The sequence below is a fragment of the Cyanistes caeruleus genome, chromosome 37 (assembly GCF_971803275.1).
Source record: "Cyanistes caeruleus chromosome 37, bCyaCae1.hap1.1, whole genome shotgun sequence".
NCBI classification, from domain to species: domain Eukaryota; kingdom Metazoa; phylum Chordata; class Aves; order Passeriformes; family Paridae; genus Cyanistes; species Cyanistes caeruleus.
The window spans coordinates 648,229-660,601 of NC_141738.1; the positions used below are offsets into that span (position 1 = coordinate 648,229).

Here is a 12,373-nt window from a genome sequence, read left to right on the forward strand (position 1 = left end):
GTCACTGAGGGGTCACTCAGGGTCACTCAGGGGTCACTGAGGGGTCTCACCGGTTCTGTTCCAGAAGGTTCCGCAGCACCCCGGGGTCTCTCAGGGTGACGTCGGCGTCCAGGCTCAGGTAGCCCTGACAGCGCGGGTCCTGCCGGCACAGCGCCCTGCCCCCACCCTGCGTCAGGCCCCGCCCCCTGCCCATCCCCCATCACCCATCCCCCACCCATCCCCCATCCGGCACAGCGCCCTGCCCCCACCCTGCGTCAGGCCCCGCCCATCCCCCACCCCCCATCCCCCACCCATCACCCATCCCCCACCCGGCACAGCGCCCTGCCCCCACCCTGCGTCAGGCCCCGCCCCCTGCCCATCCCCCACCCCCATCCGGCACAGCGCCCTGCCCCCACCCTGCGTCAGGCCCAGCCCCCCGCCCATCCCCCATCCCCCATCCCCCATCCCCCACCCGGCACAGCGCCCTGCCCCCACCCTGCGTCAGGCCCCGCCCCCCGCCCATCCCCCATCCCCCATCCCCCATCCCCCACCCGGCACAGCGCCCTGCCCCCACCCTGCGCCAGGCCCCGCCCCCTGCCCATCCCCCATCCCCCACCCGGCACAGCGCCCTGCCCCCACCCTGCGCCAGGCCCCGCCCCCTGCCCATCCCCCACCCGGCACAGCGCCCTGCCCCCAATGCTCGCCCTCCTTTTCCCCTCCCCTTTTCCCCACCACATCCCCCCTGGCCCCTCCCCCCTAACCCCTCCCCTGCCCCTCCCCCCTGGCCCCTCCCCCCTAACCCCTCCCCTGCCCCTCCCCCTGCCCCTCCCCCCTGGCCCCTCCCCCTGGCCCCTCCCCTGCCCCTCCCCCATGCCCCTCCCCCTGGCCCCTCCCCCCTGGCCCCTCCCCCCGGCCCCTCCCCCATGGCCCCTCCCCCCTGGCCCCTCCCCCCGGCCCCTCCCCCCTTGGCCCCTCCCCCCTTGGCCCCTCCCCCCGTACATGCCGAGGTCTCTGGCCGCCCCTCCCCCCAGCCCCGGCCCCTCCCGGTGGGCGGAGCTGAAGCGGCGCCGCAGCAGCGGCCAATGAGCATCGAGCTGGGCGGAGTGAGCCGGGACCTGGGGACATTGGGGACATTGGGGACATTGGGGGACATTGGGGGGACATTGGGGACATTGGGGACATTGGGGACATTGGGGGCGTTGGGGACATTGGGGACACTGGGGACATTGGGGGGACATTGGGGACATTGGGGGGACATTGGGGACATTGGGGACATTGGGGGGACATTGGGGACATTGGGGGGACATTGGGGACATTGGGGACATTGGGGACATTGGGGACATTGGGGACACTGGGGACATTGGGGACAGTGGGGACATTGGGGACATTGGGGACATTGGGGACATTGGGGGACATTGGGGACATTGGGGGACATTGGGGGGACATTGGGGACACTGGGGGACATTGGGGGGACATTGGGGACATTGGGGGGACATTGGGGACATTGGGGGACATTGGTGATTTTGGTGATTTCGGTGTAATTTGAGGTGATTTCGGGTCATTCTGGGGCGATTTTGGGGTGATTTTGGATGAATTTGGATGAATTTGGACGATTTTGGGGTGATTTTGGGTGATTTTGGGGTGATTTTAGATGATTTTGAGATGATTTAGGATGTTTTGGGGTGATTTTGTGTGATTTTGGGGAGATTTTGGATGATTCTGGATGATTTTGTGTGATTTAGGATGATTTTGGGATAATTTGAGGTGATTTTGTGTGATTCTGAGGTGACTTTGTGTGATTTTGTGTGTTTTGGGGGTGTTTTTGTGTGGTGTTGGGGAGATTTTGGGTGGGATTTTGGGGTGATTTTGGATAATTTTGGGGTGATTTTATGTGATTTAGGATGATTTAGGATGATTTTGGGGTGATTTTGGGGTGATCTTGTGTGATTTTGGTTGTTTTTGGGGTGTTTTCGTGTGATTTTGGATGATTTAGGATGATTTTGGCTGATTTTGGGGTGATTTTGGGATGACTTTTAGTGATTTTGGGGTGGTTTTGGGGTGATTTTGGTTGTTTTTGGGGTGTTTTCGTGTGATTTTGGATGATTTAGAATGATTTTGGGTGATTTTGGGGTGATTTTGTGTGATTTTGGGGTGATTTTGGGGTGTTTTTGGGGTGTTTTTGTGCGATTTTGGGGTGATTTTGGATGATTTTGGATGATTTAGAATGATTTTGGGTGATTTTGTGCGATTTTGGGGTGATTTTGGATGATTTTGGATGATTTTGGGATGATTTTTAGTGATTTTGGGTGTTTTTGGGGTGTTTTCGGGGTGTTTTTGTGCGATTTCGGGGTGTTTTCGGGGTGATTTTATGCGATTTTGGGTGCTTTTGTGCGATTTTGGGTGTTTTCGGGGTGACTTTGTGCGATTTTGGGTGTTTTTGGGGTGATTTTGTTTGATTTGGGGTGATTTTGGGGTGTTTTCGGGGTGATTTTGTGCAATTTTGGGTGTTTTTGGGGTGATTTTGTGTGATTTGGGGTGATTTTGGGGTGTTTTCGGGGTGTTTTTGTGCGATTTTGGGATGATTTTGGATGATTTTGGGTGATTTTGGGATGATTTTGAGTGATTTTGGGGGTTTTTAGGGTGATTTTGGTGTGATTTGGGGTGTTTTTGTGCGATTTGGGGTGGTTTTGGGGTGTTTTTGTGCGATTTTGGGGTGATTTTGGGGTGCTTTTATGCAGTTTTGGGGTGTTTTCGGGGTGTTTTTGTGCGATTTTGGGATGATTTTGGATGATTTGGGGTGATTTTGGGATAATTTTTAGTGATTTTGGGTGATTTTGGGGTGTTTTCGGGGTGTTTTTATGCGATTTGGGATGATTTTGGATGATTTTGGGTGATTTTGGGATGATTTTGAGTGATTTTGGGGGTTTTTAGGGTGATTTGGGGTGATTTTGGGATGATTTTGAGTGATTTTGGGGGTTTTTAGGGTGATTTTGGGGTGTTTTGGGGGTGTTTGCGCGCGTCACTCACGGCGTTGTGCAGGAACAGCCCCATCCTGTCGCGGGGGTAGCGCAGCCCCCGCAGCCGCCGCAGGAACTGCCCCAGGAAGGGGGTGGGCTCCGACACGAAGACCCCCACCAGCACCCAGGGCAGGGCCTCGGCCTGGGGGGGACCCCAAAAAAAACCCCACAAAAAATTATCTCAATTACCCCAAAAAAAACCCCAAAAGTTATCATAATTATCCCAAAAAAAACCCAAAAATTACCTCAATTACCCCCAAAAAACCCTCAAAAATTACCTGAATTACCCCCAAAAAAAACCCCACCAAAAATTATCTCAATTATCCCCAAAAAAACCCCAAAAAATACCTCAATTACCCCCAAAAAACCCTCAAAAATTACCTGAATTACCCCAAAAACCCTCAAAAATGACCTCAATTACCCCAAAAAAAAACCCACCAAAAATTATCTCAATTATCCCAAAAAACCCCCAAAAAATACCTCAATTACCCCAAAAAAACACCCACCAAAAATGACCTCAATTACCCAAAAAAAAAACCCACCAAAAATTATCTCAATTATCCCAAAAAACCCTCAAAAATTACCTCAATTACCCCCAAAAAAAACCCACCAAAAATGACCTCATTTATCCCAAAAATGATCTAAAAACCCCCCAAAAATGACCTAAATTATCCCAAAAATGACCTCAATTATCCCCAAAAAAACCCAAAAATGGCCTCAATTACCCCCCCAAAAAATACATAAATCACCCCCAAAAATGACCTCAATTACCCCCAAAAAAACCCCAAAAATTATCTTAATTATCCCAAAAAAACACCCACCAAAAATGACCTCAATTATCCCCCCAAAAAAACCCCAAAAATGATCTCAATTATCCAAAAAATTATCTTAAAACCCCCCAAAAATGACCTAAATTATCCCAAAAATGACCTCAATTATCCCAAAAATAACCTAAAAACCCCCCCAAAAATTACCTAAAAACCCCCAAAAAAGACCCAAATTACCCAAAAAAATGACCTCAATTACCCCCAAAAAATGACCTAAAAACCCCCAAATATGACCTAAATTATCCCAAAAAATGACCTAAAACCCCCCCAAAAATGACCTCAATTACTCCCAAAAATGACCTCAATTACCCCAAAAATGACCTCAATTATCCCAAAAAAATGACCTAAAAACCCCCAAAAATGACCTAAAAACCCCCCAAAAAATGACCTAAAAATCCCCAAAAACGAACTAAATTGCCCCCAAAAAATGACCCAAATTACCCAAAAAATGACCTCAATTACCCCCAAAAAATGACCTAAAAACCCCCCAAAAATGAACTAAATTACCCCAAAAATGACCCAAATTACCCCCAAAAAATGACCTAAAACCCCCCCAAATATGACCTAAACCCCCCCAAAAATGACCTCAATTACCCCAAAAAATGACCTCAATTACCCCCAAAAATGAACTCAATTATCCCAAAAAATGACCTAAAAACCCCCCAAGAAATGACCTAAACCCCCCCAAAAAATGACCTAAAAACGCCCAAAAAATGACCTCAATTACCCCAAAAATGACCTCAAAAACCCCAAAATTCCCCCCAAACCCTTCCAGGACCCCCCAAATCCACCCCAAAACCCCCCCGGGATGCCCTAAATCCCTCCAGGACCCCCCAAAATCCCCTCAGAACCCCCCAAATCCCCCCCAGGACTCCCCAAAATCCCCCCAGGACCCCCCAAAATCCCTCCAGGACTCCCCAAAACCCCTCCAGGACCCCCCAAATCCCCCCCAGAAGCCCCTCAAATCCCCCCAGGACCCCCCAAATCTCCCCCAGGACCCCCCAAATCCAACCCAGGACCCCCCAAATCCAACCCAGGACCCCCCAAAACCCCTCAGAACCCCCCAAATTCCCTTAAAACCCCCCAAAATTGACCCCAGGACCCCCCAATTTTGCCCCAGGACCCCCCAAACTCCCCCCAGGACCCCCCAAAACCCATCCAGGACCCCCCAAAATTGCCCCCAAACTCCCCTCAGAACCCCCCAAATCTCGCCCAGGACCCCCCAAAATCCCCCCAGGACCCCCCAAATCCCCCCAGGACCCCCCAAATCTCCCCCAAATCCCCCCAGGACCCCCCAAAACCCCCCCAGGACCCCCCAAACCCCCCCAGGGCCCCCCAGAATCCCCCCAGGACCCCCCAAATCTCCCCCAGGACCCCCCAAAATCCCCCAGGACCCCCCAAAATCCCCCCAGGACCCCCCAGAATCCCCCCAGGACCCCCCAAATCTCCCCCAAATCCCCCCAGGACCCCCAAACCCCCCCAGGACCCCCCAAAACCCCCCCAGGACCCCCCAAACCCCCCCAGGGCCCCCCAAAATCCCCTCAGAACCCCCCAAATCTCCCCCAGGACCCCCCAAATTCCCTAAAAACCCCCCAAAATTGACCCCAGGACCCCCCAAACTCCCTCCAGGGCCCCCCAAACCCCCCCAGGACCCCCCAGAATCCCCCCCAGGACTCCCCAAAAATCCCTCCAGGACCCCCCAAATCCCCCCCAAATCCCCCCAGGACCCCCCAAAATCCCCCCAGGACCCCCCAAACCCCCCCAGTGGGTACCGGGGTCCCCCCGAGGGGTCTCAGGTCCCTCTCGCAGTCCCCGCAGCCCCCCGGGCTCCAGCCCTGGGGCACGTAATTGCCCAGAGAGTTCAGGGCCACCTGCGGGACATTTGGGGACATTTGGGGACATCTGGGGACATTTGGGGGACACCCCGACATCGGGGACAGCCCCAGGGACCCCAAAAACCCCCAAAACCCCAAAATCCCCCCAAAAATCCCCCCCAAAATCCCCCCCAGGACACGGAATTGCCCAAGGAGTTCAGGGTGGGACATTTGGGGACATTTGGGGACATTTTGGGGACATTTGGGGACATTTTGGGGACATTTGGGGACATTTGGGACATCTGAGGACATTTGGGGACATTTTGGGACAATTTGGGGACATTTTGGGGACATTTGGGGACATCTGAGGACATTTGGGGACATTTGGGGACATTTGGGGACATTTTGGGGACATTTGGGGACATTTTGGGGACATTTGGGGACATTTGGGGACATTTTGGGGACATTTTGGGGGATTTTGGGTAATTTTGGGGGACATTTGGGGACATTTGGGGACATTTTGGGGACATTTTGGGGGATTTTGGGTAATTTTGGGGTGATTTTGGGGTGATTTTGGGGTGATTTTGGGGTGAATTTGGGGTGATTTTGGGGTGAATTTGGGGTGATTTTGGGGTGGATTTCAGGGTGATTTTGGGGTGATTTTGGGGTGATTTTGGGGGATTTTGGTACCTTGGTGGGGCCGTTCCCATGGATCACCAGGGGCAGTTTTTGGGGTGATTTTGGGGTGATTTTCGGGTGATTTTGGGGTGAATTTGGGGTGAATTTGGGGGATTTTGGTACCTTTGTGGGGCCGTTCCCGTGGATCACCAGGGGCAGTTTTTGGGGTGATTTTGGGGTGATTTTGGGGTGGATTTTGGGGTGGATTTCAGGGTGATTTTGGGGTGGATTTCAGGGTGATTTTGAGGTGATTTTGGGGTGATTTTGGGGTGATTTTGGGGGATTTTGGGGTGATTTTGGGGTGATTTTGGGGGATTTTGGTACCTTTGTGGGGCCGTTCCCGTGGATCACCACAGAGGGGTTTTGGGGTGAATTTGGGGGATTTTTGGGATGATTTTGGGGTGGATTTCAGGATGATTTTGGGGTAATTTTGGGGTGATTTTGGGGTGATTTTGGGGTGATTTTGGGGGATTTTGGTACCTTGGTGGGGCCGTTCCCGTGGATCACCACCGGCCAGGCCCCGCTGACCTCGTTCCTCACTCGGTTCCCGCCCGGCTCGAAGCGAACGGTGACCTCGTCTGGGGGGACCCCAAAAACACTCAGGGACCCCAAAAAACACTCAGGAACCCCCAAAAACAGCCCTGGGACCCCCAAAAACCACCCAGGACACCCCAAAAACCACTCAGGTACCCCAAAAACAGCCCTGGGACCCCCAAAAACCACACAGGACACCCCAAAAACCACTCAGGAACCCCCAAAAAAACCCAGGACACCCCAAAAAAACACTCAGGGACCCCAAAAACCACTCAGGACACCCCAAAAACAGCCCTGGGACCCCCAAAAACCACACAGGGACCCCAAAAAACCACTCAGGAACCCCCAAAAACAGCCCTGGGACCCCCAAAAACCACACAGGGACCCCCAAAAACACTCAGGGACCCCCAAAAACCACTCAGGAACCCCAAAAACAGCCCAGGACACCCCAAAAACCACTCAGGAACCCCCAAAAACCACTCAGGAACCCCCAAAAACACCCAGGACCCCCCAAAAAAACAGTCAGGAACCCCCAAAAACCATTCAGGACCCCCCAAAATCCCCCTGGACCCCCCCTAAATCCCTCCAGGACCCCCCAAAACCCCCTCAAAATCCCCCCAAAACCCCTCAGGACCCCCCAAAATCCCCCCAAAATCCCTTCAAGACCCCCCAAAATCCCCCCAAATCCCTCCAGGACCCCCCAAAATCCCCCAAAATCCCTTCAAGACTCCCCAAAATCCCCTCAGGACCCCCCAAAATCTCCCCCAAATCATTTCAAGACCCACCAAAATCCCTTCAAGACCCCCCAAAATCCCCCTAAATCCCTCCAGGACCCCCCAAAACCCCCTCAAAATCCCCCCAAAACCCCTCAGGACCTCCCCAAATCCCCCCAAATCATTTCAAGACTCCCTAAAATCCCCCCAGGACCCCCCAGGACCCTCCCAAATCCCTTCAGGACCCCCCAAAATCTCCCCCAAATCATTTCAAGACCCCCCAGAACCCCCCAAAATCCCCTCAGGACCCCCCAAACCCCCCCAGGACCCCCCAAAATCCCCCCCAGATCCCTTCAGGACCCCCTAAAATCCCCTCAGGACCCCCCAAAATCTCCCCCAAATCATTTCAAGACCCCCCAAAATCCCTTCAGGACCCCCCAAAATCCCCCCAAAATCCCCCTGGACCCCCCAAAATCCCCCCAAATCCCTCCAGGACCCCCCAAAATCTCCCCCAAATCCCTTCAGGATCCCCCAGAACCCCCCAAAATCCCCTCAGGACACCCCAAAATCCCCCCCAAATCCCTTCAAGACTCCCCAAAATCCCCTCAGGACCCCCCAAAATCTCCCAGGACCCCCCCAAAATCCCTTCAAGACCCCCCAAAATCCCCCTAAATCCCTCCAGGACCCCCCAAAACCCCCTCAAAATCCCCCCAAAACCCCTCAGGACCTCCCCAAATCCCCCCAAATCATTTCAAGACTCCCTAAAATCCCCCCAGGACCCCCCAGGACCCTCCCAAATCCCTTCAGGACCCCCCAAAATCTCCCCCAAATCATTTCAAGACCCCCCAGAACCCCCCAAAATCCCCTCAGGACCCCCCAAACCCCCCCAGGACCCCCCAAAATCCCCCCCAGATCCCTTCAGGACCCCCTAAAATCCCCTCAGGACCCCCCAAAATCTCCCCCAAATCATTTCAAGACCCCCCAAAATCCCTTCAGGACCCCCCAAAATCCCCCCAAAATCCCCCTGGACCCCCCAAAATCCCCCCAAATCCCTCCAGGACCCCCCAAAATCTCCCCCAAATCCCTTCAGGATCCCCCAGAACCCCCCAAAATCCCCTCAGGACACCCCAAAATCCCCCCCAAATCCCTTCAAGACTCCCCAAAATCCCCTCAGGACCCCCCAAAATCTCCCAGGACCCCCCCAAAATCCCTTCAAGACCCCCCAAAATCCCCCTAAATCCCTCCAGGACCCCCCAAAACCCCCTCAAAATCCCCCCAAAACCCCTCAGGACCTCCCCAAATCCCCCCAAATCATTTCAAGACTCCCTAAAATCCCCCCAGGACCCCCCAGGACCCTCCCAAATCCCTTCAGGACCCCCCAAAATCTCCCCCAAATCATTTCAAGACCCCCCAGAACCCCCCAAAATCCCCTCAGGACCCCCCAAACCCCCCCAGGACCCCCCAAAATCCCCCCCAGATCCCTTCAGGACCCCCTAAAATCCCCTCAGGACCCCCCAAAATCTCCCCCAAATCATTTCAAGACCCCCCAAAATCCCTTCAGGACCCCCCAAAATCCCCCCAAAATCCCCCTGGACCCCCCAAAATCCCCCCAAATCCCTCCAGGACCCCCCAAAATCTCCCCCAAATCCCTTCAGGATCCCCCAGAACCCCCCAAAATCCCCTCAGGACACCCCAAAATCCCCCCCAAATCCCTTCAAGACTCCCCAAAATCCCCTCAGGACCCCCCAAAATCTCCCAGGACCCCCCCAAAATCCCTTCAAGACCCCCCAAAATCCCCCTAAATCCCTCCAGGACCCCCCAAAACCCCCTCAAAATCCCCCCAAAACCCCTCAGGACCTCCCCAAATCTCCCCAAATCATTTCAAGACTCCCTAAAATCCCCCCAGGACCCCCCAGGACCCTCCCAAATCCCTTCAGGACCCCCCAAAATCTCCCCCAAATCATTTCAAGACCCCCCAGAACCCCCCAAAATCCCCTCAGGACCCCCCAAAATCCCCCAAAATCCCCCAAAATCCCTTCAAGACCCCCCAAAACCCCTCCAGGACCCCCCAAACCCCCCCAGGACCCCCCAAAATCCCCCCCAAAATCCCTTCAAGACCCCTCAAAATCCCCCCCAAAATCCCCCCCAGATCCCTTCAGGAACCCCCAAAATCCCCTCAGGACCCCCCAAAATCCCCCAAAATCCCTTCAAGACCCCCCAAAATCCCCCAAAATCCCTTCAAGACCCCCCAAATCCCCCCAGGACCCCCCAAAATCCCCCCAAAATCCCTTCAAGACCCCCCAAAATCCCCTCAGGACCCCCCAAAATCCCCTCAGGACCCCCCAAAATCCCCCCAGGACCCCCCAAAACCCCCCCAGGCTGACCCAGGGCCCCGTTGAGGTTCTGGAAGATTCTGGAGTGATGATCCAGGGCCAGCCCCAGCTCCTCCTGGGGGGCAAAAAAATCAGATTTTGGGGAAAAAATAGAGATTTTGGGGGGAAAAATGAAGTTTTGGGAAAAAAAATGAGATTTTGGGGAGGGAAAATGAGATTTTGGGGGAAAAAAATGAAGTTTTGGGGGGAAAAATGAGATTTTTTTTAGGGGAAAATATGAGATTTTGGTGAAAAAAATGAGATTTTGGGGAGAAAAGAGATTTTTTGGGGGAAAAAAATGAAGTTTTGGGTGGAAAATTTGAGATTTTAGGGGGAAAATTTGAGATTTTGGGGGAAAAAATGAGATTTTTGGGGAGAAAATGAGATTTTGGGGGGAAAAAGGAGATTTTTGGGGAGGGAAAATGAGATTTTTGGGGGAAAAATGAGATTTTGGGGGGCAAAAAAATGAGATTTTGGGGGGAAAATTTGAGATTTTGGGGGGAAAAAATGAGATTTTGGGGAAAAAAATGAAGTTTTGGGGAAAAAAAAGAGATTTTGGGGGGCAAAAAAATGAGATTTTGGGGGAAAAATGAGATTTTTGGGGAGGGAAAATGAGATTTTAGGGGGAAAAATGAGATTTTGGGGAGAAAAATGAGATTTTGGGGGGCAAAAAAATGAGATTTTGGGGAAAAATGAAATTTGGGGGGGGAAAAATGAAGTTTTGGGGAAAAAAATGAGATTTTGAGGAGAAAAAATGAGATTTTGGGGAGGGAAAATGAAATTTTGGGGAGGGAAAATGAGATTTTGGGGAAAAAAATGAAGTTTTTGGGAGAAAAATGAGATTTTGGGAGAAAAAAAAGAGATTTTGGGGGGGAAAATGAGATTTTGGGGAAAAAAATGAAGTTTTGGGGGGGAAAATGAGATTTTTTTAGGGAAAAATATGAGATTTTGGGGGAAAGATGAGATTTTTTTGGGAGAAAAATGAGATTTTGGGGGGAAAAATGAAGTTTTGGGGGTGGGGAAAATGAGATTTTTTTAGGGAAAAATGAGATTTTGGGGAGAAAAATGAGATTTTTTGGGGAAAAATGAAGATTTCATGGGAAAAATGAAGTTTTAGGGAGAAAAATGAGATTTTTTTAGGGAAAAATGAGATTTTGGGGGGGAAAAAGAGATTTTTGGGGAAAAAAATGAGATTTTTGGGGGAAAAAAATGAAGTTTTGGGGGAAAAATGAGATTTTTGGGAGGGAAAATGAGATTTTGGGGAAAAAAAAGAGATTTTGGGGAGAAAAGTGAGATTTTTTGGGGGAAAAAAATGAAGTTTTGAGGGGAAAATTTGAGATTTTGGGGAAAAAAATGAGATTTTGGGGAAAAATGAAATTTTGGGGGGAAAAACAAGATTTTTGGGGGGGAAAATGAGATTTTGGGGAGAAAAATGAAGTTTTGGGGAAAAAAATGAGATTTTGGGGAGGGAAAATGAGATTTTAGGGGGAAAAAATGAGATTTTGGGTTTAAAAAAATGAGATTTTGGGGGAAAAAATGAGATTTTTTTAGGGAAAAATGAAATTTTGGGGGGAGAAAATGAGATTTTTGGGGAAAAAAAAGAGATTTTTAGGTAAAAATGAGATTTTGGGGGGAGAAAATGAGGGTCCAGGGGGGATTTTGGGGTAATTTTGAGGAATTTTAGGAAAATTTTGAGGGGATTTTGAGGGGAGATTTTGGGTGGAATTTTAGGGGGAATTTGAGGGGATTTTGGGGGGATTTTGGGTGGATTTTGGGGGGATTTTGAGGGATTTTGGGGTAATTTTGGAGGGATTTTGGGGGAAATTTGGGGTGAATTTTGAGGAATTTGGGGAAAATTTTGAGAGGAATTTTGGGGGGATTTCAGGGAGATTTTGGGTGGTTTTGGGGGGATTTTGGATGGGATTTTGGGGGGATTTTGGGATAATTTTGGGGTGATTTGGGGGTGATTTTGGGGTGGTTTTGGGCTGATTTTGGGTGGGATTTTGGGGAAATTTCGAGGTTATTTTGAGGGGATTTTGGGGTGATTTTGGGATGATTCTAAGGGTGATTTTGGGGTGATTTTGGGGTAATTTTGAGGGGATTTTGGGAGGATTTTGGATGGGATTTTGGGATAATTTTGGGGTAATTTTGGGGTAATTTTGGGGTGGTTTTGGGGTGATTTTGGGGTGATTTTGGGTGATTTTGGGGTGATTTTGGGGTCATTTTGGGATAATTTTGGGGTGATTTTGAGGTGATTTTGGGGTATTTTTGGGGTGATTTTGGGTGGTTTTGGGGCTCACCCTGACCTCAGGGTTCAGGTACAGTTGGGTGTAGAACAATTGATAAATTTGGGGAGATTTTGGGGTGATTTTGAAGAATTTTGGGGGGATTTTGGAATAATTTTGAGGGGATTTTGGGGGGATTTTGGATGGGATTTTG

The 12,373-nt window shown here is 51.1% G+C and overlaps 1 protein-coding gene across 1 annotated transcript in view; it reads right to left on the minus strand.

Moving 5' to 3' along the window:
• Positions 1-12,373, minus strand: part of LOC147647467 (multifunctional procollagen lysine hydroxylase and glycosyltransferase LH3-like) — a 36,812-nt gene that overhangs the window by 15,496 nt on the left and 8,943 nt on the right. Inside the window, exons 6-11 of the mRNA XM_086871776.1 lie at positions 9,947-10,010; positions 6,796-6,893; positions 5,596-5,694; positions 3,007-3,138; positions 979-1,094; positions 51-155 (exon numbers count right to left, since the gene is read on the minus strand). Coding sequence (XP_086727902.1) covers positions 51-155; positions 979-1,094; positions 3,007-3,138; positions 5,596-5,694; positions 6,796-6,893; positions 9,947-10,010 — 614 coding nt within the window. The remainder of the gene's footprint in view (positions 1-50; positions 156-978; positions 1,095-3,006; positions 3,139-5,595; positions 5,695-6,795; positions 6,894-9,946; positions 10,011-12,373) is intronic.